This window comes from Sparus aurata, chromosome 6 (assembly GCF_900880675.1).
Source record: "Sparus aurata chromosome 6, fSpaAur1.1, whole genome shotgun sequence".
Lineage (NCBI taxonomy): Eukaryota > Metazoa > Chordata > Actinopteri > Spariformes > Sparidae > Sparus > Sparus aurata.
This window is the reverse complement of record NC_044192.1, coordinates 7,307,321-7,321,483: the sequence shown is the minus strand read 5'-3', so window position 1 is coordinate 7,321,483 and position 14,163 is coordinate 7,307,321. Positions and strand designations below refer to the sequence as shown.

Below are 14,163 nucleotides of genomic sequence, written 5' to 3'. Positions count from 1 at the left end.
CAAACGCAGCTCTTTTAACCGACGCGCTCTGGGATCATTCAGAACACAACAGAATCTGCTCCCAGATGTTTTTTTCTGTGGTGATGAAATTACTTTTTGCAGCGTCACTGAAATTTCAAAAAAAACCTTTATGAAGCATTTCTACAGACTGTCAAGTGTTGGATGAATAGATTCCTTCAGCTTCCATCACGCTGCATTCTCACACAACTATGTAATCATCAATAACATTTTTAATCAAGTGTTTGTCTGGGTGTTTGTGGCTGCAGCTCAGTTAACACAACATTTCTATCATTCAGGAATGATGTGATGTTATATTATCAGCATTTAACTGCGTTTCTTTCCTTTCTTTCTTTCCATTCTGTGTTAAATGTTTTTTCAGCTGTTATTTTTGACCAATTTGAAACTTTGCTGTTGCAGAAAACTCTCTTCCAAACCTAAAGATAATTTGAAAGTCACCTGTGTTTAGACATAAAGTGACATATGTAATCATAAATTTGTTTTAATTTGTTTGATCATGACTTTGATATCGTTTCTCTCGTTGAGGACTCACGGGTGGTTGGACATTTTCTCATGAAGTAAAATTTTGTGGTATTTATACTTTACTATGTCCTCAACATTTCTGAGGGAATTATTGAACTTTTCACTTCTCTACATTTGTCTGACAACTTCAGTCACTTTTCAGATTAAGTTTTACACAAAGAACATTTAAGTTTATAGTATAAAAAAAAGAACATTTTTTTAAATTAAACCAGTGGTTTAAGGCTCGTGTCTCAGTGGGCACAAAAGAGACATTTCCTCTCTAAGCTAACGGGTGAAGTACGAGAGAAAACTGAAAAACAAATGCGTGTTTCTTCTTTCCTGGCAATCATCAGTATTCTCTGCTGGAAAAACCAGCATAGACCAGCACCAAAACACAACATATGCTGGTCTTGCTGGTGACAGCAAAAATAAATATAAGTGTAACATGAAGTAGAAGCTTTAAGACTTTTTATGCACACAGTTTTGAGTTCAAGTCCGGGTTAATGAGCACGTCTCCTTTGCCAAAATAATCCATCCAGTTGACAGTGTGCTGATTAAACCACATGTTTATCTCACAGTTTTTTTTTTCTCACAGTTTCGTATGAGTAACAATCAAAAGCCACGATAAAATGTGCAGTTTTATCACAAAACTCTACAGCCATGTTTCCATAAATGGTCAAGCAAATTATAAGAAATTCAAAATGTGTTTCCATGAACTGCTTTGCTGGAATTAACTGGGTTACTTTGAGCATAATTTTGCCACAGGATGACGCGGTGTAGCCCACGCAGAGTCGCTGTAATTGTTCATGCATGTCAGCCGACATCGGCCGTGTTGCACGCTGTACGGAGACGATGAAGAAATGTTATGATATAATGCACGCAGCAGAAACAGCTGATCGGCCGTGTGTGTTGAATGTTCGCTGTCTCCGAGTTTATTCGGCAAATCTGTTTCCGTCAAACATTTTACACGTTTACCACCTCAAGTTTAAAAAGTGTGAGTGAGTGTTGAATCTTTGAGTTACTGTTTAGCTTTCGCACTGAAAGTCTGACAGTGATTTAGAGTTACACGGATCTTTACTTTCTTTATTTACTCTCTTAGCTTTCAGTTTTACTTTCACACACATTTCTTCTTTCCACTTGAATGAGCTATAATGAAAGACACCTCACCCCTGGTTTCAGTCATGATGAACCTGTTAATGACTCCTGCAGGTCGTCTGTTTAACAGATGCTACTTTAAAAAAAAAACGCTGAGGTTATTTCTGACTTTGCTGACTGTTTTATAAACATATAAAATTCTGCACTGACCTGTAAATATAAAGATGTGCAGATTGTTTATGATGTATTTGAAAATTACAGCATTAAAAGCTTTAACTGGATTATTTCTCTTGAGACTATTGACCCGTGTTTCAGGATGCTGGGCTGGTTCTTGGGTCAGGACCAGAGACAGGATGTTGAACTCTGACTTTTAGTGATTCATCATACAAGTGATGATGTCATGCGTGACCTCTGTCAGCTGCACACATGGTCAGATCACGGCACAGCGATGATTAATGTGTTGCACCTGAGACGAATTTAAACGGAGCCCAGGAACAAGGTGCAGATGAAACGGATTATATTGAGTAGACAACAAGAAAATACAGTTATCGGCTTATTTCCATTATTTATTACTTCAACCTGAAGAGTTCATTTGTCCAGAATCTGGCTCAGGTATGAAAAGAGTAATCAAAGGTGTGGTCCAGCTACAGTGAAAATGGCTTCCGACCATTTGACTTCTCATATGCTGTGTCTCAATTCAGGGTCTGCCTCCTTCAGAGGAGCATTTGAAGGCCAATTACGTCACAACGCGGCGCGAAGGCTGTTCCAATCTGAAGGCTCCTCCAAATGCGGCCTTCTTTTTTTCCGCTACTATCCTTCGTGGCCTCACATATCCCAAGATTCTTTGCTCACCCGAAGAAGAATAAAAGGAGAAAATGGCGACATCACGTGGTGTAGATCGTCACTTTCGCGGGCCTGGGCGGCAGAAATCGTGACATAAGGGTAAAACATCTGGTGACGCAACCAGGAAATGCTCCAAAGGCTAGACCGTCACATTTAACAACGGCTGACGTGGTTAACAAGGTCTCTCCGAAGGACTCGTCTTCGAAGACCTCAAAGGCCGGGTCCTTCGAAGGATGCAGACCCTGAATTGAGACACAGCAACAGAAATCGAGCACTTTAAACCTGACTTCAGATCATGCTGCTGTGAAAGAGGTTATTTGTTACATTTGTGCTCTGTTTCACTTCAAACCTTCAACACAGCGGTGTACCTGCAGGCTGTGTCGGTGGTTGCGGTTGAGCTCCAGCAGACTCTCTCTGGACGCTCTGGTGGACGGCGACAGCGAGAAGGCTCTCTTCATGTTGACCGCTCCCTGACACAACCTCCACTGGATGCAATACGTCTCATACAGCTCCTCCACCTGCACGGACGGAGGCGACCGACAACACGCGGCGCATGTTAGCCTGAAACATGTTGGCTGAACTCGGATGTTAGTAAAACAACTCACATTACTGTGTTCTTGTTTGTGTCCCTGGTGATTTTGTTGCGTAGCACGTTAAAAAGTAGACAAGAGAGTAAAAATTCACTTCACCTTTAATAAAAAAAAACACGATTAAACTAAAACTAAAGAAACAAATGTAGGAAGAAACAACAGCGCCTTACCTTGCTGATTTGAAATTCTAATCTTCGTATGTACCTCTCCAACGCTCTTATCTCCTGCGAAGGCAAAAATAAGATTACCTTCGATCTGTATGATCTTTTTTAATGTTAATATACCTGAACATCTTTTTTTCCCCCACAGACAAATATCCAGGTGTTTAACATCTTATTTCTAGAGTCATTAACGTATGATTTTGCTGAATGGTGAAAGTTTTTACACCATGAATTCAAAGCTAAATATTATATATATACTGAATAATACCATTAATTTTATGGTGATTACTTTTACCCAAATTATAAGCCACTGTTTTCTACTAAAAAGAAATAAAGTGAAATCCTGATTTAGGGTCATTCAGTATAACAACTTGACCTACTATCTTTGACTTTTGATAAAATAGATGTTTGACAGTTTGTTATCCAGTCATTTCTACAAACCTTTCTCTTTTTTTTAACAGTGTATTGGTATGTTATGTAGTATATGGACATATATCAAAGCACATATGTAAGTATGTGATGGCTGCGGCACAAAGTTTACCTTCTCCAGATCATACAGAAAGGCCTGGAAACACAAAAGACAGAAAGAGAGAATACATCATCATCATTGTACGTGGATGAAAAATAAATCAAACCATCGCCAATCTCTCTCTCTCTCACACATATTCAGTGTCTTTCCCGTCTCTGTCCTCACCAGTCTGGAGTTTCTCTTGGTCTCTCTCTGCTGCGACGACAGGAAGTCCATCTCGGCCTGGTGACCCTCCAGAAACTCCCTGTAGACGTCGCGGCAGCAACAAGAGTGACTCAAACTTTAAAGCAGCATTCACACCATATAAGTTAACCACATTTACAGTATTCAAGTTCTGGAGCAGTGTACATACGTGAGTCCTTTGCGTAACGCCTGGAAGACCCTGTCCACCTCATCCGGCTGCATGGACCAAATTGCTCCTCCCCCTCTGCTGGGAGACAGGTGCATCCTGGGAGATTTACCTCCTGCCCCGGCTTTAGAGCGCATGGAGTTACGAACTGAGGACGACCTAAAAACAGGAACATCCACGAAGACAGAGTGAGATAGTTTTATACTTATATCATCCAAAAATAAAGAGCGAGATGATGATGATGATGATGATGCTCAGGGATCTCCGTCATCACTGTTAAAAGAAACCGTTGACTGTTGGGAAGAAACAGGAAGTGAACGGCGCAAAAAAAGTGAAATACTGTGAAGCATTCTGTGAGTGTTTGTGTCCACACACACACACGACTCTACTGTGTTTTTTACCGACTGAAGCTCCGCTCTGATTTAGCCAACTTCTTCTGTAATTATGCACTCGGGCTATAAAAGCGGTTTTCATGGTGTGTGAAATTTGTCGTCCCCTGTCAGTGTGTGCGGTGTGTTTATGTCATGTTTTTAGCGGCCTGGTCGCCATCAAAGCTCCCTGATGGAGAATCCTGCAGGAGACCACACAGCATTATACTGAACAGAGAGTGTGTATGTGTGTGTGTGTTTAAAAGACATAGTGTGTTTTTGTTTCACAGGAAGTGCATTCCTGCTCTGACGTGACATGTTGTTCCCCGTTCTCTCTCGTGGGACTGACGGTCGACATCTGTGTGTTTGTTACTTGTTGTTTCTTCATTCAGAAATACCATCTTTACAGTCTGTGGTGCGTTCACTGTCTGGCCATCAACGTCTGAGGGGGAAAGGGATTTCCCTCCACACGACAAATGTTTTAAATCTTAAAGAACAATAGCTGATTTAATTTAATCTGTTCCTCTGTTCTAGAGTACGAAAAAACAACTCACACAGAGTCGACATGAGGCCAGAATCTGGTCAAAGTGTCTGCGTGAGTGTAATTTCACTGGGCTGAGTTCATCCTGACAATTATGGGAATAAGTAGGAGTCTCCTCAAATACTTGTTTTTATGATAGTGGTTAGTTTTTGGTCGATGTCAAGGTCTGAACTTGAATTAATTTTGCATGAACATTATGAGTCGTGATCCAGACAGCAGAAGAATTTCCATCATTGTCCAGATTTGTTTATTTTTAAGCTATACACATTTATATTTACACATTTTCAGCAGTGTGGGAAACATTTCAGGGTGATATTTGTTGTGTACTCAAATGGTTGTCACTTCAAATCTTCGCAGCTTAGATGAAGATGTTGTTTCCATACTGCCATTAAATCATCTTTAACCAAATCCAGCAGGGAACACTTCACAGGTTACAACGACTAACCGCCTACACAAGAGCCTACTCTCACAGCCTCTTATCAAACACACACACCTGAACCTGATCTCGTCCGTGCACCTCAGCTTATTGAACCAACAACCAAATATTCACCAGGTAAAAGAGCACTGCCAACATGAGTTTGCCGGCCAGGGAGCTAATTAGCTACTCAGCTGCAGCACATTAAACAGCGTGCTAATTAACCTGAAAATGTTACTTGGTCTGTTTTAGATGCTTTTGTGGCTCCTTAGTCTCAAATACAACTGCTAACAAGCTATATATCTATTATTTTTAAGCTGCAGTGCTAGTTTAGTTGCCAAACCTATATATTTCAAGTGCTGACTGGCTCAAAACTGGTCGATAAACCGGTTAGCAGATGTTTTTTTTTTAAATGTCTTGTGATGACAAATTCCCTGATTCGGCTGTAACGGTGTCGCTCACCGTCGTCCTCCGCTCAGAGAGCTGAACCCGGTGAAGGAGCGGCTCCTGTGGCTCAAACCTCCGTCGGACGGAGAGTCGAATCGCAGCTTCACCGACATCCTGCGAGAGACAGAAAGAGGAAATAATAATCACAGGGGCGATGAGAGAGATTCTAATTAATGTACCACAAAATCCCAAACCCTTAAAGGGACAGCACAATGTCATACTGTTGTACTTTGTTTATATGTGGCGGACCCTGCCACATTTCTGGCTTCAAACAGTGTTCTGGTTTCCTCTGAGAACAGCTTGTTTGTTCACTTACGCATTTTCTCTCCACAACTACATAGCACACCTTTAAGCACTTTTCAGAGTTTAATTACAGGTGTTTTTATGTTTTGTTTTGTTTTGTTTTCATTTTTATTGCAGTAACTATATAATACAGGGTTTGTGAAGGTTTGAACAAGTCAAATTTAAGACTTGTTAAGACCTTTTTAAGACCATTTTGAACTAAATTAAAGACTGACACGAAGCACGAAAAAGTAAGGAAAAGTGTGGTCCCAGAAAAAGTTTAAAATATAACTTTTTACATCCAAATCTGTTGCCAAAATGTTTAGCAAAGGTGTTCAAAATCCAAAGCAACGCCACTTTTAACGTCGGAGTTGAGCCGAAGATGGTTTGAATGTCACTTGAATGTGAGACGGCAAAGGCAGCGCAGAGTTCGGGTCGAGCAGAACTGGATGAACTTGGAACGGAAGCGATAAATGAACATACATATTTAAGACTAACTAAACGTAATTTAAGACCTATATGCAAAATATATGAATATGGCCTAAAACTGACTTTCTGAGACTTTTTAAGACCCTGCAGAAACATGAAATATTAGTCCACTCGATTATCACGTGTGACCACACTGGAAATGAATGTTGCACATGTAATACTGCATGTGAAGACGATGTTGAAGATGTGCTGTCTGATATCTCACACGTGCATGATGACATACAATTGTAAATATGAATGAATTTGGTGTTTTTTAATTTCTAGGGCCCGAGCACTGACCAGTGCGAGGACCTATTGAATCTGCTAGGATTATTACTCTTTTTCTCAACACTGGCAGCAGTTTTGGAGGCCTGAACACTGCCCAAAACTCACCAAATTTGGAATATACCACACATCTGGTGAAAAATGTGATAATTCACTTTCATTGGTTGGGGGTGTGGCCTGGGGACTTTCTAGTGCTCCCTGCTGTAAATACTTGCATCATACATGCACATACATCTACAAAATTTGGTATGCATATGTATCATGACCAGACGCACAAAAAATGTCCCGGGACCAAAACCCTCAGTCCAACAGGAAGTCAGCCATTTTGATTTTCATCGTACCTGCAGGGCGAGGTGGTGCGTTCCATTTTGATCCTTCGCCATAAACCATCAACTCCTTATAACTTTAACATACCATTTCCCATCTAGATCAAATTTCTCACACATGTAGAGGGTGTCGCCCTGATTACGTCTATGCATCAATACTAAGTCGGCCATTTTGATTTTGGCCGCCATTTTGAAACATTTCCATGCCTCGTACTTTAACGAACTCCCCCTACAGATTTAACACCACAGACGTCACATCCACTCAGTATCATCCTCAGACCTTGAAGATGAAAATTTATCAAAAGCTTTCGCCTCCGTCAAATATGGTGGGCGTGGTGATGTGCTTTATTTCGCCGCAGCCCAACGTGCGTGGAGCGAGGGCCTGTTCATCGCTGCTTGCAGCTTTAATTTTATTTATTTTCGCTCTTTGAAAATGATTTTCAGAATCAAAACCTTCCTATGTGAACACATTCAGGACACCGGTCGTCCCGTCCTGTTTACAGCTGTGGGTGATGAGGTCGGAGCTCTGGCTGAATGTCTTCCACACAATCTTATGTCATTAAAGCCGTTTGATGAAATAAGTAGCTCATACCATATACAGTAGTGGTCTATTAAAAAATGCCTTTGTGTTGTTTTTATTTAATTTGTGATTTAGCTCATTTGGCTCTGAATGCAGAGAGATTAAATTCAAAAGAGATATTACTGTTGAAATCTTAAAGAAACTGTTGATTTATATAATGGCGTGTCACTTTTCAATACTCAGTATTAGATGAGTAGTGGAGGAAGTCCTCAGATCCTTCATTTATGTGCATGTCAAATGACCTCCGAGTAGTTCAAGCTTTACAACACACTTTAAATTCTCAAGAACAACTGACAACCATGACATTATTATTATAATACATTTTCATTTTTATTATTTTCAAACATTTTTAAGGCTATTTGTTTTATTTTATTTCATTTTTCATGCAATTGTTTTTGTTATGCCAAAACTTCATGATGATGGATCAGTTCAGTGGGGTAGGTCTTGACCCGCCAATGGTGACCTTTTTGGCGTGGATGGTGCAAAGACTAGTGGAAATTTTATTGGACCCAGATCAGGAACTGGTACCCAGCCCAAGCTCTCTAAGAAGACGAGGAAAAACTCCCCATGAACCTTAAAGGACACGGGAAGAAACCTCGGGAAAGGCAATTCAGAGAGAGATCCCCTCTCCTCGGACGGCTGGGTCGTGCATTTGTTCTCGTATGTCTTTTTTTTTTTTTTAAATCAAAGAATTTCTTCTTTAATTAAGGTTGGCAAACCGGAGCACCCGGGGAAAACCAATTGTTGCTCAGGGAGAACAAATACGTGTGTCTGAGTCAGTCTTCTGCATTTGTTTTCGTATGTTTGTGAAACACACTGATAGTTTCACACACCTGAACTAGTTAAACTTTTTTTTCCAATTAAAGAATTTCTTCTTCAATTAAGGTTGGCAAACCGGAGCACCCGGGGAAAACCAATTGTCGCTCAGGATGAAACCAATGTGTGTGTTTGAGTCAGTCTCTCGTCAGCTCCTGAGCGTGGATCAGTCCACTAGAAGAACCTTCCAAACCATTTCCTCTTTTCTCCTCTCGTAGCTCCTAAGATCTTCCAGCTGGGTCTTCATGAAGCTTTCTGTCTCCTCCTACTACAGCGTCTTCTTGAGACCCTCTGTGGCCTGAATGAGGGATGTCTTTTCCTCCTGCCACTCCACCTGACGACCTCAGAACAACCTTGAAGGGACACGAGAAGAAACCTCCGGAAAGGCGATTCAGAGAGAGATCCCCTCTCCTCAGAAGGCTGGATCTCTACACGCATTTGTTCTCATATGTTTGCGAAACACACCTGAACTAATTTAAGTTTTTTTCCTTGTAATTTAAGAATTTCTTCTTCAATTAAGGTTGGCTAACCGAAGCACTCGGAGAAAACCAATTGTCGCTCAGGGAGAACAAATGCATGTGTTTGAGTCCGTCTCCCGTCAGCTCCTGAGCGTGGCTCAGGGCAAACCGAATAACCTCCTGTACCATTTCCTCTTGTTCTTCTTCTTGTTCTTCAGATCTTCCAGCTGGGCCTTCATAGACTGTTCTGTCTCCTCCCACACCTGCTCCTTTTCCTGCAGCGTCCTCTTAAGCTCCTCGGTGGCCTGAACGAGGGATGTCTTTTCCTCCTGCCACTCCACCTGATCGCTCTCCAGCTTCTGCTCAACCTTCCTCAGAGCAGCCACGAGGGTTTTGTACTCGTGGTTCTGCTCACCCAGCTGAACTTCATAGAGAGCTGCAGATTTCACTATCTCCAGCAGGGAGACTTTCTCCTTCTGCCAGAAGATGCGCTCATTCTCCAGACGCTGCTTTGTCCTGTTCAGTTCAGATGCAATCTGCTGTGTTTCCTCAGTCTGTTCATCCAGCAGGGTGATTGTTTCCTGCTGCCAGCGGAGGCGCTCAGTCTCCAGGAGATCCTCTGCCTTTTTCCGAGCAGCTGCAATCTTCTTGGTTTCCTCTCTGTGCTCCTCAAGCTGGGCTTGATGGGCAGCCTGAGATCTTTCCACGGCCTCCTTGGCTTCCTGTTGCACCATCTGAATGAGGCATGTCTTTTTCTTCTGCCACTCCGCCTGACTATTCACATAATCCTGCTCAGCATTCCTCAGAACAGCCGCAAGGGTTTTGTTCTCGCGTTTCTGCTCATCCAGCTGAACCTCATGGAGAGCTGTAGCGTTCTCCATCGCCTCCAGCAGGGAGACTTTCTCAGTCTGCCAGAAGTTGCGCTCATTCTCCAGAAGTTGCTTTGCCCTATTCAGGTCAGACGTGATCAGCCACCTTTCCTCGGTGTGACGATCCAGCAGGGTTTTTGATTCCAGCTGCCAGCAGAGGCGCTCAGTTTTCAGAAGATCCTCTGCCTTTTTCAGGGCCGCTGCAATCTTCTTGGTTTCCTCTCTGTGCTCCTCAAGCTGGGCTTGATGGTCAGCCTGAGATCTTTCCACGGCCTCATTTGCTTCCTGTTGCATCTTCTGAATGAGGGATGTCTTTTCCTCCTGCCACTCTACCTGACGACTCTCAAACTCCTGCTCAACATTCATCAGAGCAGCCGCAAGGGTTTTGTTCTTGCATTTCTGCTCATCCAGCTGAACCTCATAGAGGGCTGTAGAGTTCTCCTTCTCCTCCAGCAGGGAGACTTTTCCCTTCTGCCAGTAGTAGCGCTCATCCTCCAGACGCTGCTTTGCCTTTTTCAGGTCAGATGCAATCTGCCGTCTTTCCTCAGTGTGATCATCCAGCAGGGTTTTTGTGTCCAGCTGCCAGCAGAGGCGCTCAGTTTTTAGAAGATCCTCTGCCTTTTTCAGGGCAGCTGCCATCTTCTTGGACTCCAATCTGTGCTCCTCAAGCTGGGCTTGATGGGCAGCCTGAGATCTTTCCACAGCCTCTGTTGCCTCCTGTTGCATCTTCTGAATGAGGGATGTCTTTTCTTCCTGCCACTCCACCTGACGTCTCTCAAAGTCCTGCTCAAAATTCATCAGAGCAGCCGCAAGGGTTTTGTTCTTGCATTTCTGCTCTTCCAGCTGAACCTCATAGAGCACTGTAGAGTTCTCCTTCTCCTCCAGCAGGGCGAATTTCTCCGTCTGCCAGAAGTTGCGCTCATTCTCTAGACGCTGCTTTGTCCTTTTCAGGTCAGATGCGATCTGCTGTGTTTTCTCAGTCTGTTCATCCAGCAGGGTTTTTGTGTCCTGCTGCCAGCGGAGGCGCTCAGTCTCCAGGAGATCCTCTGACCTTTTCAGGGTAGATACGATCTTCTTGGTTTCCTCTCTGTGCTCCTCAAGCTGGGCTTGATGGGCAGCCTGAGATCTTTCCACGGCCTCATTTGCTTCCTGTTGCATCTTCTGAATGAGGGATGTTTTTTCCTCCTGCCACTCCACCTGACGACTCTCAAACTCCTGCTCAACATTCCTCAGAGCAGCCGCGAGGGTGTTGTTCTCGCATTTCTGCTCATCCAGCTGAACCTCATGAAGAGCTGTAGTGTTCTCGATCATTTCCAGCAGGGAATATTTCTCCTTCTGCCGGTGGTAGCGCTCATCCTCCAGAAGCTGCTTCGCCCTTTTCAGGGCAGATGCGAGCTTCCATCTTTCCTCAGTGTGTTCATCCAGCAGGGTTTTTGTGTCCAGCTGCCAGCAGAGGCGCTCTTTCTTCAGAAGATCCTCTACCTCTTTCAGGGCAGCGGCCATCTTCTTAGCCTCTTTCTCTTTCTCTGACAGTTTTTCCCGCAGCTTCTGAACTTCCGCCCTCTCAAATACAAGATCACGCTCTAGCTGTTTGGGTGTTGTGTGGGCCTCAAGCGATGCTCCTGCCATGTGAAGGACTGTGTGAGTCTCTGAGACCGTCTGGAGCTCTGATTTCAGATCCTTGAGCTCCTCTGACTTCAGATTCTCCTGCTGTTTCTTCTCCTGCGATGTACCTTGAAGGGTCTCGCCGTGAGAAGTCTGCACCTCAGTCATCACCTCAGGTTCCTCGCAGAGCAAGTCTCGGTGAGGGGAAAACAAATCAAATTGAGTTTGAACCTTGTTGGATATTTCCAGATTACTCCCGTCTAAGTTGTTCACGCTTTCCTTTCCTCTCCTACCTGTTGAGCGATCACTCCTCCTGGGTCTTCCTCTGTCCTTATCCTTAAAGTGTTCACCCTCCTTTCTCATCTTTGGTCTCGTGTCTGGTCCTCTCTCACTCTGTGTACGTTCCATTGCGATAGTCTCAGCACAAATGGCAAACAGAAGGTCAGAAGATCTCCTGAAACCTTTTAACATTCTAGAATGTATGACACGGGGCTTTGACTCAAAGAACATTCTTTGCTATGATGTTCCTCTCTCTGTTGCCATAGCAACAACACTGTTCTGTTTACAAAATCTTGATGGCCTTTTGTACATGGTGTATATATTCAAATTTTTTCATTCATTTTTCTGACTAAACAAACTCTCATCATTTTCATGTTTGAATAAACAAACGGACTTTGAATTAAACTCATCCATGACTTTGATGTGACAGAGAAATCCAACGACATGTAAATCATTAGGTCCCATAGTATATTAAAAAAACACGTTTTCTCTGGTCTCTACATACAGGGTCCCCCCAAAAAAATGTATACACACTTTAAATAATTGCAAAGTTGTAATAGAATTTACAAACATCATTTTATTGTTTTGTCACCACCTGTTCTCAAACTGGCGTCTGTTCTTGTCCAGACATTGCTGACAACGCGAAGCAATGGAATCGCACACATCACGAAACAATTCCCTTGCTATTTGCGTGCTTTCATGTTCAATGGCTGCAGGTCTCATAGCAGACTTTGTCTTTTAGGTATCCCCATAAAAAAGAAGAAAGAAAAAACAAACAATTGAGTTATAGATAGATAGATAGATGGATAGATAGAATTACTTTAATGATCCCAGACTGGGAAATTATTTATTTATTATTATTTATTTATTTATCCGCTGCTTAAGTGTGTATACATGTTTTTGGGACACCCTGTATATAAGCTGCTCCTCCCTGAGCCTAGTACCAACTCCGAGAGGGGGGCGTTCATCCCCGAGGTGAAGTTCGGTGTGTCCAGCGGTAAAGATAGCAGTGTTTTGCAATGTCGCCGCTCAGAGCTAGACACGCAAATTGCTCTGGTGGTTGTTGTTGGTTGTATAAATCAACATAAGTGCCTATATTCTGTCCCAGCTACAGAACAGAAGACACAGTAGTTGTGTTTCATTTATAAAGACAATGTGCCATCTGCGCTTCGTGTTAGCATGTATGTATGTGAACCACCTCACATCTGACTGCTTCAGTAAGGAGGGTCAGTACAAAGCTGGCTTTGCCTCGACACTGACCCTCGTAAATGGATCAGTACCAACCATACGGGCCAAGCAACTGCACCCGATTCACCACGTTTTCATAGTATTTACAGTTGCCTAGCTATGAGTAACTGGCTAACTAGTTGGCCCAGGTTTGGTCCGCTATGCAATGGTGTTTGAAGCGAGTTTCATGTTAATAATATTACGAGGGAGCTTGGTTGTCATAGTAAAAAGTCTGGAAACATGTGCAGACTGGAGACAGAGACGATGCGAACAGTGTCCAAGCGTTTGGAGACTGTGTTGGAGACAAACACAGCTTTCGCTAGCTATTAGCCATTAGCTACATGGTAGTAACTGTAACAAAACATAGGAACAAACTAACATTATTCCGACACACTAACCATTCTGAAACGTCCCACTGCAGCCGCAGAGTCTGTACTTCTACAGGAGCCTCTCCTCCTGGGTCCGATTCTGGGTCACACTGGTTCGGTTGAACGACAGAATCTCAGCCAGCCATAGCGATACATCCACCGTAACATTACCACATGCTAGCCCTAGCATACGCAGCATCCTCTCTCTCCCTGAGAGGGGGCCTGTCGCAGGCCAGGCAGCCGTTGACAGATGGAGCTCATTAGCATTTAAAGGTGCAGGCACAGAAACAGCCTGCTGTCAGGAGAGCGACTTTAGACAGCTGAAATTCAGGACCACAGATGGTTCGGGGAAATGCATTTCACAGTGTTGTTGCACCTCTGACAGCTGTGTGAAATTGAGGAAAAACAGTATAATATGGGGCTTTTGTAAAGTAATGACTTGTCATGATTTGTTTGTAATTATACCAGCATATCTAACATACATGAACCAGATTTTATTTCCAAATCTTGTTAGCTCAATATTCAGAGGCGTGAACAACCAGTCAACGTTCAGGCAAACTGTTCAGAGAGAGGCTGCTGAAAACAGAGTGGAAAAAACCTTCATGGATGCTGTGTCACCTCCGATGTTTACATCCTATAATTTGTTGTCTCCGCTTGTGTTTTTAAGTGCTGTTGTCTAGTTCCCCTCCTCCTCAGCGAACACATGCCTCCAACACTAAAACCAGCGAGACCACCCTCGCTCT

At 43.2% G+C, this 14,163-nt stretch overlaps 2 protein-coding genes across 7 annotated transcripts in view; both read right to left on the bottom strand.

Moving 5' to 3' along the window:
* ripor3 (RIPOR family member 3) overlaps positions 1-14,163 on the bottom strand; it is a 62,905-nt gene that overhangs the window by 13,292 nt on the left and 35,450 nt on the right. For 3 of the 6 annotated variants that reach the window (XM_030420515.1, XM_030420514.1, XM_030420516.1), the window contains 7 exons: positions 5,873-5,971; positions 4,090-4,245; positions 3,903-3,981; positions 3,750-3,773; positions 3,218-3,271; positions 3,063-3,086; positions 2,826-2,975 (listed from right to left, as the gene is read on the bottom strand). In XM_030420515.1, coding sequence (XP_030276375.1) covers positions 2,826-2,975; positions 3,063-3,086; positions 3,218-3,271; positions 3,750-3,773; positions 3,903-3,981; positions 4,090-4,245; positions 5,873-5,970 — 585 coding nt within the window. In that variant the 5' untranslated portion in view covers position 5,971. Of the gene's footprint in view, positions 1-2,825; positions 2,976-3,062; positions 3,087-3,217; positions 3,272-3,749; positions 3,774-3,868; positions 3,982-4,089; positions 4,246-5,872; positions 5,972-13,450; positions 13,470-14,163 lie in introns of those variants that run through there. The other 3 variants (XM_030420517.1, XM_030420518.1, XM_030420519.1) reach the window with 3 other exon arrangements.
* Positions 8,464-11,992, bottom strand: LOC115583557 (restin homolog). Its single transcript, XM_030420521.1, has 2 exons — positions 11,840-11,992; positions 8,464-11,740 (listed from the first exon to the last, which is right to left on the bottom strand). The coding sequence occupies exons 1-2, from the start codon at positions 11,952-11,954 to the stop codon at positions 9,231-9,233; spliced, it is 2,625 nt and encodes an 874-aa protein (XP_030276381.1). The 5' UTR covers positions 11,955-11,992; the 3' UTR covers positions 8,464-9,230.

What these genes read in the sequence shown, in the direction of transcription:
- LOC115583557 (XM_030420521.1), bottom strand. Translation starts at nt 11,954, where the DNA reads ATGGAACGTACACAGAGTGAGAGAGGACCAGACACGAGACCAAAGATG. An exon ending in GAGGAGTGATCGCTCAACAG is followed by an intron (nt 11,741 to 11,839) that starts GTAGGAGAGGAA and finishes CCCCTCACCGAG; the next exon opens with ACTTGCTCTGCGAGGAACCT.